At 38.4% G+C, this 26,411-nt stretch overlaps 1 protein-coding gene across 2 annotated transcripts; it reads left to right on the forward strand.

Annotated features, from left to right (window-relative positions):
* The first annotated feature begins 466 nt into the window (after positions 1 to 466).
* On the forward strand, positions 467 to 25,654 carry TOLLIP (toll interacting protein). Of its 2 annotated transcripts, XM_021526702.3 has the most exons (7): positions 467 to 656; positions 7,426 to 7,575; positions 9,527 to 9,709; positions 10,753 to 10,905; positions 12,800 to 12,890; positions 16,554 to 16,574; positions 22,184 to 25,654. In XM_021526702.3, exons 1-7 carry the CDS (start codon positions 624 to 626, stop codon positions 22,396 to 22,398), a joined length of 846 nt encoding a protein of 281 aa, XP_021382377.2. In that variant the 5' UTR covers positions 467 to 623; the 3' UTR covers positions 22,399 to 25,654. The 2 variants fall into 2 exon arrangements, with proteins under 2 accessions (XP_021382377.2, XP_021382378.2); XM_021526703.3 differs by lacking the exon at positions 16,554 to 16,574 and having other exon boundaries at positions 469 to 656.
* The last annotated feature ends 757 nt before the right edge of the window (positions 25,655 to 26,411 follow it).

A 26,411-nucleotide genomic window follows, 5' to 3' on the forward strand; every position in this document is an offset into this window, starting at 1 on the left:
GGGAAACAGTTATGTTATTTAAACAGGCTTTGAAATAATCAGATTTTATCTCCCGAAGCAGCACTTGGATGAATATTAAAGCTGCTTTTGTTCTCCCGGAAAGGGCTGTGCTTGATCAGCAAGCTCTGGGAAGCCCACCGGGGCCAGGCCAGCAGTGAATGAGTCGTTCCCTTCCGCACAGGGCTGGCAGAGGGGCCGAGGAGCGCCCCGCGGCCCCTCACGGCCCGCACTGCCCGCGGGGCGCTCCGGCCGCGCGGGAGCGGCGCCGCCGGCACAAGATGGCGGCCTGAGGCGCCGCGCCCGCCCCGCCTCCGCCGCAGCGCCGCGGCGCCCCCTACCGGCCGCGCCGCCCCCGCAGCGCCGCGCTCCGCTGCGGCGGCCGCAGAGCGCAACAGCGCACGCGCGGGACGGCTGCCCGCCCCTCCCGGTGCGCGCAGAGGCGCATGCGCAAGGCGGCGCCGCTGCGCTGCCCCGGAGGCGGGGCTCGCGCGTCAGGTGACGCGGGGCTCGCGCTGAGTGACGGGCGGCGGAGCGGGCCCGGGGCAGGGAGCGGCACCGGCGGCCTGGCGGGGCGGGAGGAGGAGGAAGAGGAAGGGTCTCGGCCGCGGCCCCGGCCAGGCGCCATGGCGACCACCGTCACCACCCAGCGGGGCCCGGTGAGTGCTGCGGGCGCGGGGCCCGCTCGGGGGTATCTCCTGTTACCGCTCGCCGCGCGGGGCGGGCGAGGCCCGGCTTGCAGACCCCGATGGGCCCGCCCGGCCTCTGCCGGCGCCGCTGTGGGAGGGAGGGAGGGAGGCTCCGTGTCTCTCAGCCTGCCCCAGCTCCGGCCGCGCCAGAGCGGGAAGAAAAGCCCTCTCATCTCCTCCAGGCTGCTGGGATGCGGGGGAGGGAAGTCTGCCTTGTCTCCCGGCTCCCCGCCTGCCAAGAGGCTTTGGGGAAGGGGAGGGGAAAGTCCCTCCTAACTGCGCGGAGTCCTTGCGGCGGCTCTCCTGCACGTTCTTTGTCCACAGGCCTTTTCAAGGGGGGAAACGGTTACACGGAAAGCCTTTCCAATGAGGGAAATGCTTACAATGAAAGCTAAAGGCCTTTCTCTTGGAAGCGGAGCTCGGCGGGCACGCTCGGGCCGCTGTCCCTGGAGCTGCCGCCGGCAAGCTCCAACGGCGCGTCCCGTGCAGGATGTAGGCGTGCGGGTTGGACGGGAGCTGAGCCGTCTAAAACCGATTTACCAGCCTTCTGGGAGCTGGTGCTGGCAGTTTATTGAGAATATGTCACTGTCTGGTTTTGCCCAGGGATAATCATACCTCACACCGGGATGTTCTGCATATGAGGTGTTACAACATCAGCTTTCAACAGATGTGCTGTTCCTGGCTGTTCCTCCTGTCTGAAAGGATCTGGTAGTCATTGACAGTATGATATTGCTTATGGTGAAATGAGGGGTTTTTAAAAAGCAGTAAATGTACACTGCTGTATTTTATTATGTAGAAACAGCTACTTAAAAAAAATTATGCAGCCTTGTGGAAAGAACAGTGAGGTGAATTACTGCTATTTGAAAAACTGCACTGCTGTCACTTTTCTTATGACAGTGCCTTATTTGTTTTATTTATCATAACTGCTTAGACTTTCTTGAATGTTGCAAGACATCTCCTAGATGTCTTGTTCTAGAATTTCCCAGGTACTCCTGTATAATCTATTGGCAATCTTTTGTTTCCTAGACTTGACTGAAGCCTGACAAAAGGCATATGATAATTTATCTTATACAGCTTTGACTTTCTGGGCTTCAAGTTTAGTGTTTTTTTTTAATGTCTTGCTGACATTGTTGAACATGCTTTTCTTCCTTACCCACTTCAGATATTTGAATGTTTTCAAATGAGTGAATAAATTATGCAATATTAAGCAGGCATTCACAGCTGGGAGTGTTGATATGGTCCATCCCAGCCTTTCTTAATTCTTTCCAGAGAGGAAAATAAAATTTACTGGTTTCTGTGTGCAACTGCATTACAAATGATTAGCCACTAAATGGTGCTAAAGGATTGGGAACCACTTTTTTCTTTGCTGATGGAGAGAACAGTTCAGTCTTTCTGTTTGAACAAGCAAGAAAATATTCAAGGTTGTTTCACATGGGTGAGAAACTACTGTGAGTGGGCTGTTGCCAGTCTTACACCTGCACTTTCTAATTGTGATGCTGCTTACTTGGTGTGTAATGAAAATTTTTTAAATTAAAATTTGCTGTTCAGTTTTTCCGATGAAACAGAATTCATCCTGTCTGTTACTTTAAATACTCTGCTAGAATACAGATATCTCTGACCCTTTTCAGGATGTTAGGGAATTAGTGCATTTTCACATTTGTAATCTTGTATGAACAAATCAGCTTTTTAAATCTCAACTATAGCTGAATATGCAAGGATTCCTAAGTGATACCTTTTACAAGTAAGATTATTAATAAACAGTTTGACCAGGCTTTAGATTAAGACTGAGCCACCAAAACTTTATATTTGTGATTCCTTATCTAGCCAGTCATAACCAAAATTACTCTTAATGGTTATTCTCCACGGTTATCATGGTTACCATGCTGGCAAATGCATCATGTCCTTCCAAATTAGATTAATACCAACCTGGGACTGCATAGACTTCTGCTCCTAATGTCCCTAATAAACTCTACTCTGATGAGTAGTGACAGCATTTTTTTCTTGAGACTCTTCAAAACTTTTTACAGACCCTTGTCAAAAGTCCCTTTCCAACTTTCTTGTAGGCTCCTTCAGGGACTGAGAGGTGCTCTGTGGTCTCCCAGGTGGAGCCTTCACTTCTCCAGGCATAGACACAGATGTCATATGGACACTCATTCTGTCTTTTATTTTTAACTCATGCTGGTATACCATAGTTCCTGCCATTCTTTGCAGGTATTTATTGCCCCCTCCTTTTTCCCATGTGAAATTTGCCCCATTTCAGTTTAATGATTGACATCTCCTTTCTCTTTGTGTTGCATCTCGGAAGACAACCTTTCTCAATGACTTCTTGGCAGACACCAGAAAGGTGCTACAAAGGTGCATTCTAACTTTCTTGTATTCCAAACAAATCCTCAGCCTGGCATCGCAAGTGCTCCAGCCCTTTTCATAGGTCTTCTTGGTGGATCTTTGCTGGTCTCCCTGGAGTTCATTGTTTTTCATGTACTGCTGGGCCCCAAATTGTCAGTGTTCCAGGTGTGGTCCAGCAATTGTTTCCTTTCCTCAGCCCATTGGCTGGCTTCTTGTTGATCCAGTGCTGTTTTCTGTTAGGATTCATTGCTGCAAGTGTCCTCTGCTCATCCATGCTTTGCTTGCTCTCCACCTCTGTAGAGGTACAGGCAGTCCTGCCGGTTGTTCTCCAGTCTGTACCAGTGCCATGGATTTTTCTGGTCAAAGTACAGGTCTTTGCCCTTGTTGAATTTCACACAATTCCTGCCAGTGAATTCTTCTGTGTCTCTAGTTGGTCCTGTCCTAAAGTATACCAGCCATTTCTCGTAAAATTTAGTGTCAGCCTCAAAACGGATAAGGATGCCTTTTGTCTTCACCTTTTGTTGCTGGGGAAAAACATTAGACGCATAAGTTAGATTGTGTACAGATCTCTGAACTGCTTCACTTTTAACGAACCTCCAGTGTCAGTAACCACTGAATTTCAGCTTCTGAGCTTAATGCTTCAGTCAGCTTTTCCTCCATCCAGTAGTCTACTCATTCAGATTGTAATAATCCTGCTTTGATACCTTTTGTGCTTTCCTGAGTCATATATTCTTGTTTTGGAGAAGGCAGATGGCTTATCAGCTTTTTATTCTTTTAAAGCCTTGGTAAAGGCTGGCTATTCCTAATCCCTGTTTGGCTTTTTCCCCTTCATGTGTCAAGGAGTGTCTTCCAGAAGCACTTGCTCCATTAATTTCATAGTGACTGAAGTGAAGCTGACCTGCCTGTGGTTCCTCAGGTATTCCTTCTTGCCCTTTGGAATGCTGGATATGATATTTGTCTTTCTCCTGAGTTACTCTGATTTCCATGGCCTTTCAGAGATGTTAAAGAGCAGCTGTGAACAAATATCAGCTCTTTCAGGACCTCTGGATGCTTCCTATCTCATACCAATTTTTCTTCAGTGTGTAAAGCATAGAATAATAGTTCAAAACTGTCATTCACTTTTTCTTTCTTAAAGATAGTAAAACCATTTAAAGGAGAATGGTCAGAAATTTTTGAGTAGCTAAGCGTTTAAAGCTCTGATGTTTCAAAGAAGTTTCACGTTAGACTTCTTGGTAATTGCTAGTGTGGAAACCTTAATTATGGCTCCCTGAGTGTATTATGTCTGGGCAAATGTTTCTGCAACTTGGGGCATTTGTGGCTGTGTTTGGCTCTGTGTCCCTTTCCCTCCCTTACGCAGGTGCCAGTACTTGCACAGTCAGTGAGTTGATGGTTCTGACAACTTACCTCCTGTTCCCTTTGCCTCCAACCCTTGTTTCTTCTGATCAGGTTTTACACTGACCCACTTTACAACTCTCTGGTACCATTTAATGTTGCATAAGAAGCAGGAAGGTGAGACTGAGACAGCCTCATCCTCAGTTACGTCAAATAGCTGTAGAATATCACACCATGCTCAGTTTGAAGAAGTTGAGATGCAGTTTTTATACCTGCAGCATTCTACTGTGAAGATTCACAAAACTACCTCTTAGGTGGTTGTAGCAGATGGGAGGGGCAATGTTATTCCATTTCTAGATAATCCATATTTTTAAGATGCATTGCTGTCAGTAAAGTTTATTAGAAAGTGATTATAAGGTAGGCTTATTTTTAAATTGTCTTCTGAGTTGTAGTCCCGTCCCTGTCCTGTTGCTAAACGGAATTAATGTTTTGTTCTGCAGCTATTGACAGAACACGCTTGAATTTCACATTCTTTCTGAAGTGCCGTTAGAGGGAAGCGTGTTAGTTTCAAAGTGGTTGTGGAGTAGGATCAGTAACACAAACTTGTCATATATATTTTCCTTGGTTTTAAAATAAAAATTAAGGTTGTATTCTGGTTATGTAACTTTGTATTTTTAATTCAGCTTGGGAGGTGGCAGTTATGTGCCTGCTTTTAAATGCTTTGAGAAAGATGCAAATTGACCTGCTTTCTTTATTACAGATAAAAAGATTGTATGATACTGATTTGTCTCTGTCAATATGGAATCAGCTGATAATTAGTATATGAACATACAGAGTAATTCCCTTCAGTAAGCATCTCTCTAGATACTTTACAGGCTATATTACCAGGACTTGTGAACCAAATATTAGTCAGAATTGAACATATGAGTGTATGTATCTCCTCTTCCCCACTCTTCCCTTTTGGAAGGGCTTACCAATCAGATCTTTTGCTAACTTAGTTAGCACTAGATGGTTTTAGTTTCTATCTATGTCAGCTCTGCAGTTCTAGGATAAGAGTGTGGCTTTGTGTGAGGTAACTGGATAATCTAGAATCAACTTAACTGCTATAAGAAAACTTTGGTCTCCTTCATGGGCTTTTTCCCCTTTGGACTTCAGTACAGAGACCAGTTTGTTTATTTTATTTTGGAGCAGATATGGGTTAACTTTTATAAATTAAAATTTCCGAAGTGAAAGCTATTATTAGACTTCTGTTGTGAATGAATTCAGCTTTCCAATATCCAGGTGAAGATGGAGACAAAAGAGGCTATCCTTATTTCTGGGAGTTTGACAGAGGGAACTTGCATAATATGGAAGTGGGATTTCAGGGGTGCTATCACTTCTGACTATGGGAAATGTTTGTGATGTCTGTTCCTAGAGGTAGATAGTACCGGATTTGAAACTTCCTGAAGCGCCAGGACTGGAGGACCAATGGTATTTACAACACAACCCTGCTATGTTGTAAATGTCATTTCCTTGCTAATTCTGGGACCATTTCAGATCTTGCCTAAGTGGATTATGTTTTATTTTAAAATTATATGTATTCCATGGGAAGGCTGTTATAACACCGTGTCTCACTGCCAGCCAAACTTTAATAAACTTTCTATTATTATTAACTTCTAGCCTGTTTTTTCTTTCCACTTCTTAAAACTTCAGCTGCTTAGGTTTTTAATTATAACATTTTAAGATACTTGTAAGCAAAACTGATTCCCTTTTCACTCTGCTTCCCAATAGCCCTGAAACAGGCATTCAGTGCTTCCTCCTGAACTTTTCAGATAAACTTCCTTTCTGGCATGTGATACCTGCTGTTGCCAGGATCCTGAGGCTCTCAGATAATCATACAGAATAGTCATACATGTGATTTGGCAAGAGCTACAATTTCTGTCTCCAAGTTGCAATGCTGACATGCAAATGCTGTGTAATCTTGAAAAGCTATGTCCTCAAGGCCTGTTAGCTTCTTAAATTATGTTCTCTAGGCATGCGTCTGCCAGATACATGATTGAGTAATCTCATTTGGGATTGCAGCATGAGAAGTTGCATTGTCTTTTGTCTTGATGAGGTAGACAGTTCTCTATTAAATATGTCATCCACTCTGTTTACTTTATCAACACATATAAATACACTACACTTCAACTGGATTTTCATCTTCTGTAGATCAACTATATCATGACAGCAGAAAAAATACAGCTTAATTATAAATTTTCTATGACACGTTTTTCCCTTTTAAAATTTATTATATCTCTTTGTTTTAAAATGAAAATGTATTTGAATTGATGATATTCACTGAGCCTTTAAAATCTAGAAACAACGTGAGTTGTTGAATTTACAAGTAAAGCTATATAATATACTGTAAAGCTAACAGAAAATCCATAGGGAATGCTGATTCATATTGACTCATGTAACAGAAGTTCTCTACTACTACTTTTTGTCCTGGCTCATTTTCATGATAGACTAGATTTTTAATTCCCACATTGTTGTTTTGAATGTGGTAGAATTTTGTCACTAAGGTTAGTTGCAGGCTGGCTGTGTTTAACACTGGAAAAGCATTAGGGCGTCTTTATTGCATTGCAGGATTTGGTCCATAGGAAATCCTGTTTTACAGTCTGTCTTGAAGGTGACTGTGGAAGTGACCTTTCAGATGAAAGCACTGTGCTATGTTTGGAGCAGGAACAACTGGACACAATGTGGATGATGAATAATTGAAAGAACTGGATGCCATCAGATATCATATATAAATGTGTTGTAATACTTAGTGTTTCTGAATTTTGTATGGACTTCTTAAATGTTTAGTTCCAGAGCAGCTTTGGCTCTCTGTCCTACTTTTTTTCAGAGGCTTATGTTGGAAATTATTGTTTCTGAAAAGGAGAACATTTTACATGAGTTGGCAGTTTTGTAATTTAATTAGTTCTTCGTTCATACTGTCAAAACAAGACTAAATTCTCCTTAATTTGTTACACTTTGATTTATCTCTTTCCCATTATAAAAATTTAAAGTCTTCTTTTTTCCCCTCTCTTTCTTTTTTAAGGTATTTGTTGGTGAGCTTCCTCAAGATTTTCTTCGCATTACCCCAACCCAGCAGCAACAGCAAATCCAGCTGGATGCCCAGGCAGCTCAGCAGCTACAGTATGGAGGAGCAATGGGTACAGTAGGAAGACTCAGTATTACTGTAGTACAGGTAAAAATTATGCCATCTTGATACAATTAAGTAATTTAAATAATTTATGCCATTTTTAAAATTGGTGGACATGAAAAGATTTTGTGTTGGAATTTGAGTTACTAAATTATTTGTAAATGGGTAGTAATTATTAAAGGTTTTGGAGCTTCATTTTTCTGTACATCAGCATTTTGTCCAGTTTCATGTTTCATTGTTGCCTGGTGCAGCGATTTCCTGTAAACCTTGCTATTATAGCAGATAATCAAATAAACTCAGGAGGTATTTTTGCAGTGAACAAATTACTCTGAAAACTTCTGTTCAGAAAGTTCCTGGACTTAATATTGGAAGAATATTAGTAATTTTCAGGATATTATACGGAATTGAAGTTCCTGTATGTATTGTTCCACATCTTTCTCCTCAAAACTGTTCTCCAGCCAGTTGGTCCAAAGTCTTACTGTCATATATATTGTTTTTCCTTTGTTGAACTTTGAGATTCCTGTCTGTACACTTCTCTTAGCCTATCAAGGTCCTTCTGAATGACAGTACAACAGACAAGAGATTCTCTTCTCTATTTGTCTAGAAATTTCTGCAGGAATGCTATGGAATCTTGGCTGCATATTGAGACATGTCCCATTCTGCATATGAGACTTGCGGTGATATAGCTAACCTATAAAAAATTAAAATCTGGTTGAAGTGTACTGTATTTAAATGTATTGATAAAATGTATCAAACAGCATGCCTTAATTCTGTTACTAATAAACTGATGGAAGATCAGAAAAAGTTTCTGGGGGGGTAATCTGATGCTTTTTGTTCCTTGCAGATATTTAGGGGTGGTGGTGGTGAGTTGGTCTACACACAGCCTTTTTTTTGGATGAAGGTTTGATAAACACTCTAATCCCACAAGTTGAGAATGTAGATAGTGCTTAGACTGGATGCCAGCTTTCTTCTTTTATTTTCAAGTCCACATTTACAATAAACAGTTTGAGACCTTTCTCACCAGCTGTAATGTATGTACTGATGAACCAGCATGTTCCCTGAAGGAGAAAAGGGCTTTCCAAGCCTGAGGTGCAGCCTTTGTGATAGATGTTATGCTGTGCACAGCCTCAGCTGTTGTGAGTTCTGTAAACATCTTGTCGGTGGGAGATGCCCTGGGGCACTATGTTTTGTCACTTGTCTTACTATAAAAAGAACCATGGGCTGCTTAGTATAAGTCAAAGAAACAGAACATGCAGAAAGTCCAAGTTCTGCTTAAAGACAGCTGTGCAGCGGTACTCAGTATTGTGTTCAGGACTGTCAACACCTTGTTTTGTTCTAGTCTTCTGATATTACAGCAGAAGTATGTTGGATCTCTTGTTATTCAGCATTTGTTTTTATAGTGATGTTGGGCCTTAAGTTGTCCACTGAATTAACTACTATTAAACGCACATGCTGAAATAAGTGTATAATCACATTTGAAATGTATGATCTACTATGACTAGTTTACCTCAACTGAACTGCTTTTGCAGGTTGTGCTTTTGGATTGTGTGATATTCTTGAAGGTACTTTATTTCTCTAATTCATCCTTTAAAAGAACTTAAGTGAAAGATGACAGGCTACCTATGATATTACACTTGTGATTGTATGTTGGAGATCAGATACCCAGGGAAAAATTGAACTTATGCAATGTCCTTGTAATCATGTATTTTGTGCTTTGGTATGAAGTAATTTATTTTAGCTGCAGTGAAGATGCGTATTTTCTACAATAAATAGGTAAAAAGATGTTACCTTTTCAAGGTCTCCCAGACACTTAATGGGGTTACTGGTTTACGTTTTAATCTGAATGCTGTTTTTCTTTATTTTTTTAACTCTTTTCTCTCTGTCACAGAATTGAATCTATCCTTTGTCCAATATTTGGTTCTAACTGAACGAATAGTAATTAACTTCTCAGGTTAATGTCAGTACTGTACACTTCCTGGGTTTCTTTTCTTTTCAGGCCAAACTGGCAAAGAATTATGGAATGACGCGCATGGATCCATACTGCCGAATACGGCTGGGATACGCTGTGTATGAAACTCCAACAGCACATAATGGAGCCAAGAACCCCCGCTGGAACAAAGTTATTCAGTGCACTGTTCCCCCGGGTGTGGACTCCTTTTACCTAGAGATATTTGATGAGGTCAGAACTGCTATATATTTTTTCTACCCCTCCCTATCTCCGGTTTGGACTGAGGTTTGGGTGAAACCTTGCAGAAAGGAATGAGTTAACACAAACAGTTCTTTAGCCATGTTCTCTGGGAGATGATAAAAATTTTTCAGAATTCCAAAAGCAGCAATTCACAAGTCTTAGCTCTTGCCCAAAAATATCAGAACTGTTACTTTTCTTTGGTAGCTGATAAAGGGGCATTAGCAGGCTTGCCTGCAAAAGAAGAGAAGCAAAAGATGTCTTGAGTGCTATTTAAGCTCCTCTTGGCTATCAAAATGCCCTGCAGCTTTGTGTCCTTCACTGCTCCTATTAAAAATAGCCTGTTGTACAATGCTGTTTTACTTGAAAATTCTTCAGTGCTATTGTAACCTAGGAAGAGCTTGGAAGCTTTCCCAAGTTTGGAATTCCTGAGAATAAAACTGTCAACTACAAATACGCTACGATTTATTAGGAGAAACTGAGAGGATACAGCTAAGGTTAAGGTCATGGTTTGCCTGCTTTTTTGCTGCCTCTCTCCCTGTGCATAACAGTGCAGCAGTTGTGTGGTCATTACATAAGCAATGCTTTTGGATGCTGCTTTGAGGGCTTAGCTGATTGGTTCAAGTGTTTCATTGCTGCAACAGGGGGACAGGTCAGTACTTTTATCTGCTGGAGTTCACAGGCTGTCATAGTAAACAGAAGAGGTTTATGTTCATGTAATGGCCTCTGATGTGATGTCATGAGATTCACATGGGCTATGATGATATTAAGATGCTGTATTTCTAGAGTGTTCTCTTCAGGTTTTCAGTTTCTTGCTTTAAATATCTGCAATCAATCTATAATCCCACTTAAAGTATCCTTCACCCTTGTTGGAAAGGAGATGGTCAAAATATTTATTGACACTACAGTAGTTTCAAAAGGGAATAAAATTAACAAAGTTAATAGCATAAAACTGAAGTGTTAGTCAAGGATTATTTGAAGTTTGGGGTTTCTTTCAGGACAATAAATTTGGTAATACTTTTCAAATTATATTTCAGAGAGCCTTTTCAATGGATGACCGCATTGCTTGGACACACATTACAATTCCTGAGTCTCTGAAACAAGGAAATGTGGAGGATGAATGGTATAGCTTGAGTGGAAGGCAAGGTGATGACAAGGAAGGAATGATTAATCTGGTTATGTCATACACGGTAAGCTGAGTTTGGGGTGGGAAGGGAGAGAAGCTTCTTAAGTAGTGGGAGGGAGATATTTTAGACTGAAGTAGATCTGTTGTACTGTACTGGGTGTTTGTGTGTGTTGGCATTTAAAATAATTATACTTAACTCTGGGAATAGCAGTCAAAAATATTCATAAAGACACTAAATACTTTGTGGTGGGGTGGCAAATGGGTATTTATCTTGTTTTGCAATTACCAAAAATTCAGCTTATTCCTGTTGTTGGGGAGTAGACTGAGAGCAGGTAGCTGGGTGTGCAGCTGCAGTGAGACCTGCAGGTTGTGCCCTGGCTGGGGGATATGGTGGGAGCCCCAGGAAAGGGATCATGACCTGGTGCTGCCCCTTTGCAGCACAAAGGGCACAGGGCCCTGTGGCACGGGCCAGGGCCTGGGCACTGGGACACAGCAGGAGCTGGTGAGTCCGCAGGAAGACCCCAGACTGGGTGCACAGACTGTGAGGGTGTGAAACCCAGGGATTCCTTTGTTGGGGGTCCCTCCCTGGAGGCACCAGCTGGAGCTGTTTCTGTGTTACTGCACCATGATTAAATTATTGTAAGGATCCAGATGTCTGTGACATTGTGGTGGGAAACCCAGATCTGAGCTGGGAAGGAAACCCTGACTGTGAGTGTGGGATGTGCAGGGAGCCAAGAGGGACACCCATGGGGTCCCTGGAGCCACCCACTGCAAAGGGGCCTTGGTCTCAGCAGTTACAGACTGGAGTGGGTGCCAGAGTGGCTCCTGGATGTTCAGACAGGAAAGTTTCCTTAGCACTGTGCTACTATACGTATAAAAAAGAAATCCTCAGCTAAATGGTCCATTGTAATTTCTAAATTAATAATTTTTTTAAAACTTCATGGAATCTTACAATAGCTTTATCCCCTAAGTCTTTAAAATTTCATGTCAGTTTAAAAGCAGAATAATGGAAACTCCTCTTTGTCTTAGGTGTTTTTTGAGTAGTTTGAATGTTCCTTGAGATTACATTGTTTCTCATTTCCTTTCGTGTTCATTTGGTGCTACTGGTCATGAACTGCAGACCTCCACTGGTTTATTTAGCCGCTCTTGGAGTGTTCTTATCTGTCACCTTTGTTTCAAGTACCTGTTGGATAACATCTAGCACGTGCAGCCCTGAATGCTTCCTACTGCACTTGTATGTCATCGGAAGTTCCAAGTTGCTGTTCATTGCACAGCTGGGAACAGATATTCCCTGCTGTTTGAAATTCACATTATGCCCCAGATCTGAACAGTTGTTTCATTACCCTGGAAAGAAAAGAGTTTATAATTAACCTTGAAAACTGTCTCCCTGTGAATGTACTGTTCATAATATTCAATATTTTCAAGGATCAAACTGAACTTAAATATAACTGAAGTTATATTGGTAGTATAAGGGAATAGAGTCAATTTGATATTTTGTTTAAAGCACAGTTTTACTCCAAAAATAATTGATTTAAGCTAAAATTTCCTTCAAGGAGCAGTGTACTGTTTTTTAAAATAAAAAATAAGAATAAAAATCAGATTTTGTCTAATATTTAATTTATGATGAATATGTTGTATTTCACAAGAACTAAGGCATGAAAGCTGATTAAACCTGTAGTTTAAAATAATGCATTTTGATAACATTTCATCACTCTTGCGAAAGGTGAGTTTGACATGATGTGTGTTTATTGATTCTTGGGCAAATTAATTGCCATTTGAAAGATGGTAGTTCAGTTAGTTTGCCAGAGATTTGCTTAATATAGATTAGCACTCAGCATAGTCATATTGTACTGTTGAACTTGGATTTGCAATGTGATGATTTGTTTGCAAACACTCTTAATTGCTGGCATTTTTTGGCTATTTCCTGAGTTTTTCTAATCTGTGCCTTTTCTATCAAGTCTTTGCCAGCTGCCATGATGATGCAGCCCCAGCCAGTGGTCCTGATGCCCACTGTATATCAGCAAGGAGTTGGATATGTGCCTATAGCAGGTATGTTTTCTCTACTTGACAATGAACCTTCCAGATGAAGGTTGTTGCAGAAATAAATACAAAATTACTCCTGTTTTTTCAGCATGTAAAGGAGGCCATCTAAGATTCTTCCTTAATCACTTTTTCCATTATATATTTTTATGAGAAGAGGGAACAAAGGAAGTACAGGTCTGCCTTCAGTTTTGTACCCTGTTTAATAGAGCTGTATGAGTTTGATTAAATGGATTAAAATTTCTATCAAGTTGTGAAGGCTTCTCTGAATAGCTGTCTAGCAGGCTGCACTTCAAGTTGTGTTTACTTAAGTGGGGACAAGCCATGTCTGAAGCTGTTTGCACTTGAGAAAGTGCTTCAAATGATTTGTGCTGTTGGAGCTGCAGGTTCTATAGCCCACAGTGAGATTAATTTTTCTATGGTCTTTGAAGATGCTTTGTTGGAAGGGAATTCACTACATGGCATGTGAAGTATTCGCAGCTCAGTGCATGAAAAATGTTAGTTTGCTCTGGGATAGCTCTTTTTGATGCATTTACATAACTACAGCAGGTATTGTCAGTGCTTTTGGTTGATTCAAAGAGAGTTTTGGATTTGTAAAAAAAAATGTGTTAACTTATGTTTTGTAATTTTTCTGTCAAGGATGAAAAGTTTAAAGTACGTAAATAAGTTTGAATCTGTCCTGCTTGGGGAACTGATTAGTTCAGTTAAGTTTGTGTTTAACTTATGGCTCTTAAAACCCCGAGTTTATTCTGTGGCTATCTATTCAGTAGTATGCGTGCTTTTCATTTTTAACTTATGATAGTGTCTGTGGGGCATAATTAAAGTGCTAAGGGATTACATGACAGATATAGATATATATTATTTTGTTTCTGTAAGAATAGGAAATGATTGAATTTAAAATGACTAGGAAATTATTGAATTTAAATTTCCATTCACTATAAGAACAAACCTCATCAATAGAAGACTGGATATGTAAGTTAGGAATCATACCTCCTGTTTCATTATTACAGAGTTAATTTAGAACTAAATGTGAAAAAGTTGGGCTGCATGCTTTATTCCCTGATGAAAACATGCAGTTTGCTTCATTTTAGGTGTTTTTTTATCTCTGTAGTTTAATTGCCAGATTTTAAGTCTTGCCAGTGAAGTGCTTTGAACCAGAGTGTACGTTCCAAAGCATGATTCTGTTGTGGTAAACCAGATCTTCTGTAGTGAACTTCAAACACAGTCATCTTGTTTAGAGTTAAAAGATCTGATAGAAAGTGAGAACAAATTTCTTGAATAGACCAGAATGAGAATATTCATATTACAGAATAGCTGTGCCGGAGTATAAAAAGAAGATAAGAAGCAGTTTTCGGTATAATTGAAATTAGACATAGAACTTAAAAAGATAAAACTTACAGAAGACCTTCAAACTTGCTATTCAAGTACTGGATGTGCAAATCATGATATTCTCTAAATTATTTATCTTGAGAATATTTTCTATTTGGACAAATGAAGAAATAACTAATAATTTGCAAGTGATAGTTGTTGCATTACAACAACTATATTTTAGCAGCTAAAGAATTTGGGGTCTATATGGCGGAACATTGCTCTTCTACCAAGATCCAGCATGTTTAATTGCTGCTATAATACTATTCTCTGTTCAAAATTTTTCCTGCATCTGTGACTTGTATTTTTAAAGCATTGCAAAGTTCCACCTCTGGATTTGAATTCTTGTTTTGTTCTGGGAAAGTTTGAGTGTAATTCCTGGACTTCATAAATGCCAGTCTTTTTACAAGCCACCACTGACCTACATTTCATATTTTTTGCACTCTTTAAATATTACTGTGCTTTATGTTTGCTGTTCTAGAATTTCTGTGGACACCATCAAAATTTCCCAAAGCACTGTGAGTTCTAAAGCTTTGACTTACTAATCAATGACCCACTCATATAATTAGATGGATGTTTAGGTTTGCAGTTGGAAAGTGACTTGGCTGCAGAATGCTTTTGCTGTTTCATGTATTTAATGGCTTAATAAAAGTAATTTCAAATTATAAAAGGAAACAATAGTGCATCTTAGAAGCCATCTTGGAGATTTTTAAATACTTTCTGTATATTAAACTAGATGCTCCTTCTGAATTCTGTAAACTCTTTCAGAAAGGTGCATGCAAGATGCTGGCCTTCCTTGCACAAGTGAACTGTTTGTGTCTTCTGGGCCCACTGTGTTTGTACATTTCCTTTGTAACACTGCACAGTGTTTGCTCTCTTCCTTTTGAGACTGCTTCAGGAAGGGTGATGGACATCAGTATGCTCCTGCTTTACATATTTTTAGTTCAGGTTTTTTACCTGTGCAGCTAAATTATTTGAGTCAGTAAACAAACTCTTTTCCTTCTGAGGAGTGGAAGAGCATAACTGAATAGTTTATTATATTTGAAATGAAGGGGATTCTGCTGTGGAAGACTGTCAGAATCAAATCATTCCTTATCTATGATGGAAATGGAATGGGTGAGCTAAAATGCTTATCCAGACAGTTTTAACAGTTACTTGTTCACTGTATAAAATAATTGTGCTTTAAAGAGAGATGGTTAAGTCAAATTTAGGTGTGTCACAAAGGCCAAGCTGTTTTTCTGTAACAGAAAACTGTTCAAAACTAATTTTCTAATTCACTAGCCTTCTAATTAATGCTGAAGGAGCTGATAACCCTCACACTCTGTCATACAAGCTGAGGTAAACAGTAGAAACAAGCAGGTAATCACTGTGGTAAGCTTGATGCTCATTTCCTCACATTTGGTGGTAGATGGAGCTGTGTTAAGAACAGAAGAGTCTGTAGTATATTCTTGCAGCTTGGTAATTAATTGCAAAATTTTTTAAATCAATAACTCCTGACAATAGCACTAGCTGCTGCTTAGAAGCTATAGCTGCCATAGGTGATGTATCTATGGATTGGGTGTGCAAAAATTTGAACTTGTGAACCCTGTTGTTGTTATAAAAGTTCAGTTTATCTACCACCTCTTCCTGTTTCTTTTTCTAAAGATTACTTAAACTGTAGATTATTTTGATATACTGGTGCTTGCAGTGTCTTGTAGTGAAGAGTACCAGAGACAATGAGCTAAAAAACATTAGTTCAATAAGGCAGCTGTACTAAATATTCATGGGATAAATAGGAAACTTGCTTTTACTTATTTTGTAAACTCCCATGTTAAAAACCTGTGTGTTTCTGGGTCCTGTCAGAGTCAAGAATCTCACTTTTCATTGAGGCAAAGTTGTGTGTGTATGCACATTGTTCCTTTAGGTGTCCTTATGAAGAATCATGGGTTAGTTTGTGATGTTACTGGTATTTGTTCAGAGAATCATGGATGTATGTTGTCCTTTGTGGTCTGTAAAATATAATCCTTGCTGCGAAGACCTGGTGGCTTACTTATTTTGGTAGCATTTCCCCTGACTGTTACTTCTGCTTAAACAACACATTTTGGAAACTTGTTCAGGGTGTTGAAGCAACTTAGTTGAGCGACTGAATCCTAGCAGCATTTAGTTTTTTAGTATTAGGTAGTTTATGTTTTACCCAGCTGCCTCATTTTATCCAACTTTCACCATTGGAAGGTAAATAATTAATATCCTTTTAAAAATAGATTAATATTTCTTTCCCATGTCTTATTCCTTTCCCCTTGTCCCTTCATTTTCACCTGTCTTTAGGGCTTGAGTACTTTGCTCTGGGTAAGTTTCCAAGCTCTTTTCTCACTCCCATCCTCATTGACTAAAGAGTCTTTGCATGAACTCACCTAAACAGCTTTATTTATTACAGCAGACTGTATAACAAGGTATTGCCACTTGGTTGTAACAGTAGAACAATTTAATGCCTCTTCTGCAAATTATTAAAGCCTCTCTAACCAGTTGGAAAGTCTTTAAAGGCATTTGCGCAGCTTTGTGCTATAATGATTAAACTGATTGCTAATGACAATGTTGGTGAATATAATGTGATGTTAGGATATTCTTCTGAAGCTGTTGTATGTTAGTGAGCTACAGTAGGTGATAGTATTGGTTTTCTAGAGGAGAAGCAATTCTTGCAGTTGTTTGGCTACTGCAACATTGGTGGAAAAGCCAGTAATGTCGTGACTTTTGGTAAACTTGAATGCAAAAAACTGAGTTTTGCAATGACACTGAGAAGACAACCTGCTAATTACCTTAGCTTATTTGAAGATTAATTAAGGAAATTAAGACTTTCTTTTAAAAAAGTGGCACTTTTTTCATCAGTGCATATTTTTCATGCACTTCTGTTTTTAATCCATGTCAATTAAGTACCTCACTAGAACTCTAAAGGCAAATCATGTTAGAGGAATTAATTTTCCTTCATTTTAGACTTCTTTTACTCTGACAGTTTTGATTTTGAATTATGCAAAGTTGATGTGACACCACTATCTTTGATAAAAGCATTGGCCTTCAATCAAATACATTCAGAATCATTTCTTGATGCCTTGAACTTCATAAAGATACTGTCGATGAAACTGTTGTGGTTGTCACAACATATTTGGTTTATTCAGAGCAGTGGAATTTTAGCATTTTTCTGTTGTTTCATACACTTAATTTTTCTAGTAGTTTGCAAAGAAGTGACGTTTTAAACAATGAGATGGTATGCATATTTTAATAGTGAGATTTATTCCTGGAGCAAATATTTTTAAGACCTATTTTGTTTTTTAGAAAAGAGTTATCAATTTCTTCATTTAAATTAAAGAATTCATGCTGAGAAGGTTCCTGAGTTTACTCTGAAGGAATCTATGGATGGGACAGAATTGATAATGTGTTCAGAAATTAAACATAGGGCACTTGACTGAGAAAGAAAATAAAATTACATGTGTGTAATGCCTTGTATGCAGCTGGAAAAAGTTTACCCTGTTAATTCTGCTTTGATGCTTTCATTTTTGCTTGTAGCAACTGACTTGCTATTGTTTCGTGTATTGGAATGTCACTGCTTATGCCAGCATGTTTGCCATTGCCATTTCACTGAATTGGAAAGCAATGCTCCATTCTTCTAATTTATAACATGTACCAAATATCTGAGAGTAACACAGGAGTTCACAACTCCACTGGGAGTGGATTCTTACATTATTTAGTTCCAGTTTTCACCTGTCAGTGATATGAGGTTTTTTAACTTAAAGCAGCTTTTTACTTAACATTGATAATTTAGAAGCTTATTAGAACTTTCTCTAATGACTGCATGTATGTGTCTGTTTGCTAAATTTCAGTGCATAGTTCTTTAAGGTCATACTTAAGTTGTACTTTCTGTTTTGTAAATCAGAAATTATGGATGCTTTTAGCCTGAGTGTGGAAAAACCCAAAGTACTCTTAAATTGGTATTTGTATAGCTTGAATGTTGAGTTTCATGAAAAGTAACCATTTATCATGGAGGTATTTATTAAAAATCTGTGATACTAACTCCATTTCTGTGGTAGTCTAGTTGTAGACAGCATAAGCTAAAATTATAAGAGCTGAGAAAATGGGTTTTGAAAATCCTTGGTGCGAAACAATATGGACAAGAAGTTTCTTGTGTCTTAAACTGATTATTTATATTGGAAATGTTTTTTGAGTTCTGCCTGTCCAGATGTCTGGCTTCATAATTACCTATTTTTGATGAAAGCAGTAAGGAAAACTCTGTTCTAGTCTTGATTTTATTTTGGCACTGATAAGACACTGAAACAGTGTTGGTAAGCTGTAGGATGCTGTGGTACTTGAGAAAACAGCCTCATGTTTAATTTGGGTTAATACTTTAAACTGACCTCCTGTATGGATAGTTCATACACTGTTTAGGCTGATTGTTGGATAATCTTACGGTGTTGATGACTTAATAAAAACATCTTGGGAAGTTTGTTAGAAGTAAAACATAACTTCTGTTGCTCGAGTATTTCAGGTGCTTTGCAACTTTATTTTTTTGAGGTCACACATCTTCTTATGCCTATTTTAAATGCCTGCACTGTTTGTAGGCAGTGTGAGGAATGAGTTGAGGTTTGTTGAATCTCTAAAAGAGGCAGTGCAAAATGCTGCTGGGTAATTGGGTGAAATGTATTTGCAGTGTTGGTCAGGACTGCACAGTAGCTTTCCTCCAGGGTGTCTGATGGGCTGTGTGCTCAAACACAGTGCCAGACAGAATTCCAGGGACCATGGTCCAAAGGCCATAAAAAGCTGTGGAACCAGGGTTTAGGGTGGTTCATAAAAGGTGACAGATACCTGTGGTAGAAGTGTGATGCATTTGGCTGGGCAGAAATATGGTTCCAGTGTGCAGGTAACAAATTTATGAGATTATTACTTGGTATGAACCTTTTTGGATAGATGCAGCCAGTGTGTTAGACTTAAAGCTTCTAGGTTATTTTTTTTATTTTCCTTCTAATAAAACTTAAGATGATTAAAAGGGGAATTTTAAAATAAAAATTGGAGAACATAGATAAATAGGGAGGTGTTTACAAATCAGTAATGGATCCCTTGAGATAGGACAGGAGTCCCAGTTGAGGAGAGAAATAGGAAAGAGTACATCCGGTGGAATCCTCAGTGCAGTGCTCGCAGTCATACTATATTCATTTAGAGTACCTGGTCAGCCAGAGTTGATGTGTAGTTCATCAACCTTGAATGTGAGTTATAATATAGCATTTTTATGCTGACAGAAGAAACAAGTCACTGGGATGCTAAAACATTTTTACACATTAAAGTGAGTATAGACATTTCTGACTAGATAGGAGGGAAGAAAATTGTGAAGAGACAAGGTAAGTATTGAAACTGCTCTTTGCTCTGTTTTTTAGATGTTATGTCTGCGTAGAAGTAGTATAATTGCAATATTTTCAATCACGTAGGTACTTCAGTCATTATGCTAAGAGAGATGAGGCTGCAAAGAGGCATTCTTGAAAATTATCTTGGTTATACATATGCTTTGTTGTTACAATTTTTGAGCAATTAGTCAGAATTCAGTAGAAGAGAAGCAGCTTCTCATCTACTCCTGGTCAATATATGACAGCTGGTTCTCAAAAAGAGATCTTATTTTGAAGATGTATAATGGTGATGATGCAAATAGTTCATCCTTTGTTTAACTTACAGAGAAGTGATTAAGGTAATACATAGAAAGCAAGTAGGCAAACTAAAAACTGTGTAAAAAGTTAGTTGTTCAAAGAAAATGTGTGCCAAATTAAAAAAAAATCCAAAACCAACACTCAGAGAACCTTAAAAATTGTTAAGTAAAGCAGTAAAGTATGTTTCTGACAAAAATTGGTAGATCTCCCATATATGGAGATGTGAAAGTGTTAAATTATATGTTAAATCTAAACTGGTTATTAGGTTGTGTAACAAGGCTTTTGAAGATCAAATGCATAAAAGAAGCAGAAATTATTTATTTTAAAGAAGCAGAAAACCTAGAATCATGTATGTAATTAAGTAACAATAAAGATATAATTATGTAAGGTAGTTCAGGAAAACCTAGTTGGAATGTGAGACCATAACAGGTGAAGAAAGATTTGTTTTCTGAGGACTGGAGGATAGCAAAGTGAAGTTTCAATGGAAAACATTTTTGAAGTAGCCATTTTCTCTATTGTGTAGAATGATTAAAACCCAGGAAGATTAGAATGGACTGCTTTAAAGCAAACATGTAATTAGGTAAACTTTAGGAGGAAGTGACACGTTTGTGTAGGAAAAGCCTGTATGTATTCATAGGTATTTGAGTACATCAGAAAGAATGGTGTGGTCTGTGTATATCACCTTCTCAGCTGCTTATTTCCTAAGCATTCTTTTGATCATATGATATTCTGATACAATAAAGGTAATCTTGTGGTTTAATATCTATTTTTAAAAGCTGATGAACCAATAAAAATAGGTGATTATTCATCTAATTAAAGGAGTTGAATTTGATGCACCTTCTTTGTGGAGGTGCATCAGATTTCTTAAAAAAGTCAGTGAGGGAACCAAGACAATTTGTCAGAACAAGAACCCTTAGCATTTTTCTAAGCCTCTCTGACTGCCACAGGTTGCAGAAGGATCTTATTGTAATAAATGGAAAATAAAATTATTATTAAATCTGGTGGTAAAGTATGTGTAAAGGATTGTCTTATCTAATCTTAACGAATACTTATTTGGTGATAATTTCTCAGTTTGGTCATTACTGTAGAGTAAGGTCTTTGAATTATTGTAGAGTACTTTATAAAAATATCAGGTGAATAGTCTTTGAAACTGTGCATAAAATGCTTGAAAGCAAATAGAAAGCTGATACTGGAACTTGGTTCTGTCTAGCTACAGATACTTCCTGCCCTACCTTAGAAATTCTGCAGAACTGCAGAAGCTAACATATAAAGGAGTGGGACTAAGATAAATAAGGATCTGAAACTACATAGAGAAGAAGTGAAATACACTATTTTCAGAAGTGATAAAAAAAAAAGTAGATATGTACTATTAATCTGTTTTCAGTTTTATACTAAACAAAAAGGCAGTGTTATCAGCAATAGTTCTATGCTTAGTGATAGAAGTTCTCACGTGATGAAAAAGGGATTTTGTCTAGTAATTTCTTTTAATAGAAATAGGAATACTCATTTTCTAAAATTCTGTAAACTGCCAGTGCTTTATTTTACATGGATATACAAGAAGTTAATGAAAAATGACAGGTCAGATTAATTTTGTCCTTTGGAAGAGAGATGAACAAAGCAGTGTGTGCCCCTAGAGGTGTTGCTGTTTTGCCATGTAGTGACTTTGAAGGCTGGATGGAACTTTAGCCAGGAAAAACATCTGCTAAAAATTGTTTATTTGTGTGGTCCAGTCTCCTAGTGGACCAAAGTACTTTGCTTTCCTTTGAATACGCTGGAAATTGCATTCATTGTCTTTCTAAATATCAGCTGTGTATATTGCTGATGTAAAACCATTTTTTCATCACAACATAAATACACTGGGAACTAAAATAGGAGGTAGGGAAAACCAACCACACCTTTCTGTGATGAATTTAGTGTTTGGTTAGTGAATTGTGTGAACCTGTTTAATTCAAGTTGTACCGAATTTTGAACACTACCTCTTGTTACCATACTGTAGTTTATAACTTCTGGAATATAACCTTGGGGTGAGATCCTGTTCCAGAAAAATATTTTCCAATTGCAACAGTGTAGGTATAATCTCTGCAATCTTCTTCCTTCTCTGGAATGCATGTCAGAATAAATAAATGCTGAAGTTGTTGGGTTGGGACAAGTCATGAGCTGCTTTTGTCTTCAAGATCACTGGGTTTTTTTGTTGTGGGTTTTTAATTTTTTTTTCCTTTTCCCCCCTACTCATGAATGTTTTGTGGCTTTCTTTCTTCTGTTTTTAATCTGTAGGGATGCCTGCAGTCTGTAATCCAGGCATGGTCCCAATGGCAATACCACCTCCTGCAGTCAACCCTCAGCACCTGTGTAATGAAGAGGACCTGAAATCTATCCAGGACATGTTTCCCAACATGGACAGGGAAGTAATCCGCTCAGTGCTAGAAGCTCAGAGGGGGAACAAGGATGCAGCTATCAACTCCTTACTTCAGATGGCTGAAGAATCATAGATGCCTACTTCCTGTATAGTCCCTGTCCTCGATGCCACTTATTTTTACTTGCCAAGCCAGGGATTTAGCTAGAAGAAGAATTTCCCAACAGCTTTCTGCTAGTGCATCGTGTGTGACAGATTGTCCCCCTTTTCTCCTTGGACAGTTGGATCTTCGTCTTCTTTCTTTCTCAGTCTGTACATACTCAGTTTAGCTTATGTCCTACAGTAGAGCAGTGAGGCATCTTTACTATCAGCTGTGCCCTGTGTGGCTATATTCTGATGGGATTGGGAATAATGCTGCTTTGTTTCTTTCTCTCCCCCTTTTCATAAACTTGCTCTTACAAAGTAACTCTATGCAGTACAAGATTTACTAGTGTTTATTAGACTGGGGAAAAAAAACTTTCCATGGAAGGTTTGCTGTTTAAATACAACTGATTTAATGAAAGTTCTTAGGTTTCAGCAAGCAGCCTATTTTTGCCAGAAATTAAAGGAGAGACCCTTCCTTATACTGTGGTGTTTAGTTATTACTGTGATTTAGTCACACCTTTTAGATGGAAGATTTTTAATTTAATAAGCTAAATTTCTTAGGTTGTACTGGTGATATTTGTAATAGGCATCTTCTATTCCATTTAGTCATTGGGCACCAAAGTAATATATTATCTGGTGTGCATTTGGGGCTTTGTCCTCCCACACAGTATTGTTATGTATCTGTAAAATCTTAGGAGGTAACTTTTAACTCATACAGGATGTATTGCTGTAGTAGGGAATAGGACTGAGCCCTAATGTACTTCTACAATTAATTGCACTCTAACTATTACTTCTGCATTCCTATAGCTATTTCAAAGGTTAAGTGCAGAAGTAAGGATACTTATACCTGGAAAATTATTGAAGTCATAAAGAATTATTTAAGATGTTATCTTACATTAAAAAAGCAGATATCTATGATCTGGTTATAAAGCTTCTTTCTTTATACCTATGTTTCAGCAAAGTTATTGCTTTACATTAGTGGGAAAATGATTGTATTTTTCCTGTAATAAGAAATAAGCACGAAAAATAGCTTCAGGGTCTTAGAATGGCATTATGAATTGCTTAGTGACATGCTAGACTGCAGCTGCTGTAGTCTGTTTATTATTATTTGATGCAGATGGAAATAAACTTCTATGTGAGAGACAATTTAACATATCTGACTTAGTCTGATCCTCAGAGGAGGTGTTTGTATTTATTGTTAGTGTAATTTTTTCAAATAAGATTTGATTTTGGAGCTGCAGAATCATACAGTTATGCACCAGTTACACCTGTCGGATGAATTTCTGTGGTGTCTGTTTTTGTAAAGTAATGCACTTTAAATAGTCTGCACCAATTTATTTTTCCAGTGATGTGCAATGTTGCTGTTTTGTCTCTTTAATGTTTGATTTCAAATACTTTCTACAATAGCCATAGACCTTTATATTTTCAAGAGTTGAAATGAATGTATGCTTGAAATCTAGGCTCTTGAGTGATTCATGAGAACATTAAAGCCAGGTTTGGAATAGAGAATGACGACCCATATTCTCTTCTTTCCCATACTTTATGTCCTATGCTTAAAATATTTTCTTTATTATCTGATGGAAAACTGATTTTATCTCCCCACAACCTACATTCAAGTAGCCTTTAGGAAGTACTGGCAGTAGAGCATGAATATTTATTTTTTTAATTATTAAAAGTAATACTGAAACTTTTAAAATACAGCACCAAAAATTATCCCAGTTTCTGACCTTTTAAAGCTGTCTCTTCATAATGTACAGTTTTAAGTTTTGTTATGAATCCCTTAACATCTTAAACTTCTCATTGAAAGCATAAGTGTCTTTAAACATTCTCCAACTGGATTTTGAATAATAAAATTCAAGGCTATAGTTCTTGTACTGTAGTTGCAGAATTGCCACGCTTTTGTTTCCTAAAGTTAAATGGGTATTCTTCAAGAAACTAGTCTCGCCCCTTCCTTACAATCATGATAAATTTTGTGATTAAGTAGGTGTAGAGGCATTTGGTCTTTATAAAAGCAGAGTGTTTTGTGACATCATGACCCAAGAAGATGAATGTTGGTAAGGATTTAATGCTTAGATACCTCCAGGACAAATCCTGTACTCGAACTTTTACATAGATAGCTTGAATTGCTAGGGATGGATCAATTCAGGGAAAATGTACATATTTAAATTTTTATATTAAAATGATGGGATTCATAATACAGCTTTTCATAAAAGCAAGTGGTCATGGTTCAACTTAATGGCTGGTGAATTCTACTGCATCCTTATTACAGTTCCATTTCAAGCTCAGAACAAAATCACCTTTCAGTCCTAACAGTCAGAAAGGGTAAGTGTAAAAGTTAAGCTAGCCAGGTTTATTCATAAACTGACTCTGGCCCTCTGAGGGAGACTCCTGTTCTTAGATATATTTTTAGTGTCTATTTTTTTTCCTAGGCAAATGTTATGCAAAACCAGGGTACAAATATGACTTGAAAATAGGATATGTAGGAGCAGTATTGCCAGTAGAGGGATTTCATTATCTTACACTATACTTAAATATTGTTCTGTGGATTTTTTAGTCTTTATTTAATTAAGCATTAAAGATTAAACTCTTACATCAATATGTGCTACTTTCTCTTGTTAAAAAGAACAAAGTGATCAGCCCACTCAGCTTTTCAGCGTACATATCCTTCCAGTTCAGCTGTTTGTTGTTAGGCTTGAAGAGAGATGAAAAAATACAGGAAATGTTTACTTATTTTAGGGTCTGTGAAATTAAGGTATTGGAGCTGAAAGTCTGTGTTCTATTTAAAACCAACAAATCCTCAGTCATGACTGTCGCTTTTGAGAACATGCTAGTGGGGTGATACTGTGTTTGATGCTGCTCCTCTGCTCAACAGCTTCCAGCAGCTTGGAGCCAAAGCCAGCTATGTAAGACAGGCATCTGCTAAAAGTTAGTGCTCTCAGTATAGTTTGAGTCCTGCCAAGAGCCTCAACTTGCTAAAGGTAGGAACATCTTTTGTCTAGCTAGATCCTTGCAATTTCTGTACTGCTCTTTGCATCTGCTGATGGTACTCAATGGGTTTATTTCCCCCTTATAAACGTTATTGCCTATTTGGTTGATATGTAATACCCTACAGAGGATGTTGTGTTGCTGTAATTATTCTGAAGACATTGTTTCTCTGTATTGAGGTCCAGTGTCCAAATATGTTTCTTGCACTCTAAAGTACATTAACTTTTTCATTCTAATTTAATAAATGTACCATCTGAATGAAAGTGTATCATGTCTCTGTTGGAGAGCACCACAGTGTGAGTCTTTGATCTAAAATTCAGGTATTGGTTACTGTCTTCTATTCAGTGCTGAACATTGGTTGGCAAATTACACTGCTTCTTAATGTGACCATCTGGTGGGAACAGTAACAGCAAATGCTCAAAAGTACTTTGAGAATTCCTCTTTCTGATGCTTCTAGGGGCTGCTTTCTCAAGTAAATGTGCTATATTGCAGTCTGGAGGACAGAAGAAGGCAGTAGTGAGGCTGCATTGTTTGAAGGACAGCATTGGAGAGCGAGGGAGGAGGGAAGAACAGCACATGGGTATGGAGGGAATGCTGCAGTGTGAAGGACTGAGGACTCTGGATGGGAATGCTGTCAAAGTGAAATGGACCATGGGTGCTATTCCAGCTACAAAAAAAGCTGGCTTTATCTGCTAATACATGGTAAATGACTTTGAAATATTTGGTTTGGATAGCATCTCTTTCTAGTACTGTGATGGCAAAGGTATCTGGGGCCCTTTCTCACATAACAGCATCACCATGCACATTTATAGTTTGGATTATTAAAAAATTGCTAGTCTGAAGTATTACTGTGTTATCAAGCTAACATTTTGGGATTTATTGTCCATTCATTTATCCCAATCAAGAGTTGGTTGTTTTTTTAAACAAATGATAGTTGAGAGGAATCTTTCACAGCTGATTTTTCTTTATTTCCTTAAAGTATTGAGTACCTACTGTGAAATAAAACTATGTTAAAATTGT

This window comes from Lonchura striata, chromosome 5 (assembly GCF_050655825.1).
Source record: "Lonchura striata isolate lonStrDom1 chromosome 5, ASM5065582v1, whole genome shotgun sequence".
NCBI classification, from domain to species: domain Eukaryota; kingdom Metazoa; phylum Chordata; class Aves; order Passeriformes; family Estrildidae; genus Lonchura; species Lonchura striata.

Coding starts and splice junctions, on each gene's coding strand:
- TOLLIP (XM_021526702.3), top strand. CDS start 624: ATGGCGACCACCGTCACCACCCAGCGGGGCCCG. Junction 7,576..9,526: donor TCAGTATTACTGTAGTACAG/GTAAAAATTATG, acceptor TTTTCTTTTCAG/GCCAAACTGGCAAAGAATTA. Junction 16,575..22,183: donor GCTTGAGTACTTTGCTCTGG/GTAAGTTTCCAA, acceptor TTTAATCTGTAG/GGATGCCTGCAGTCTGTAAT.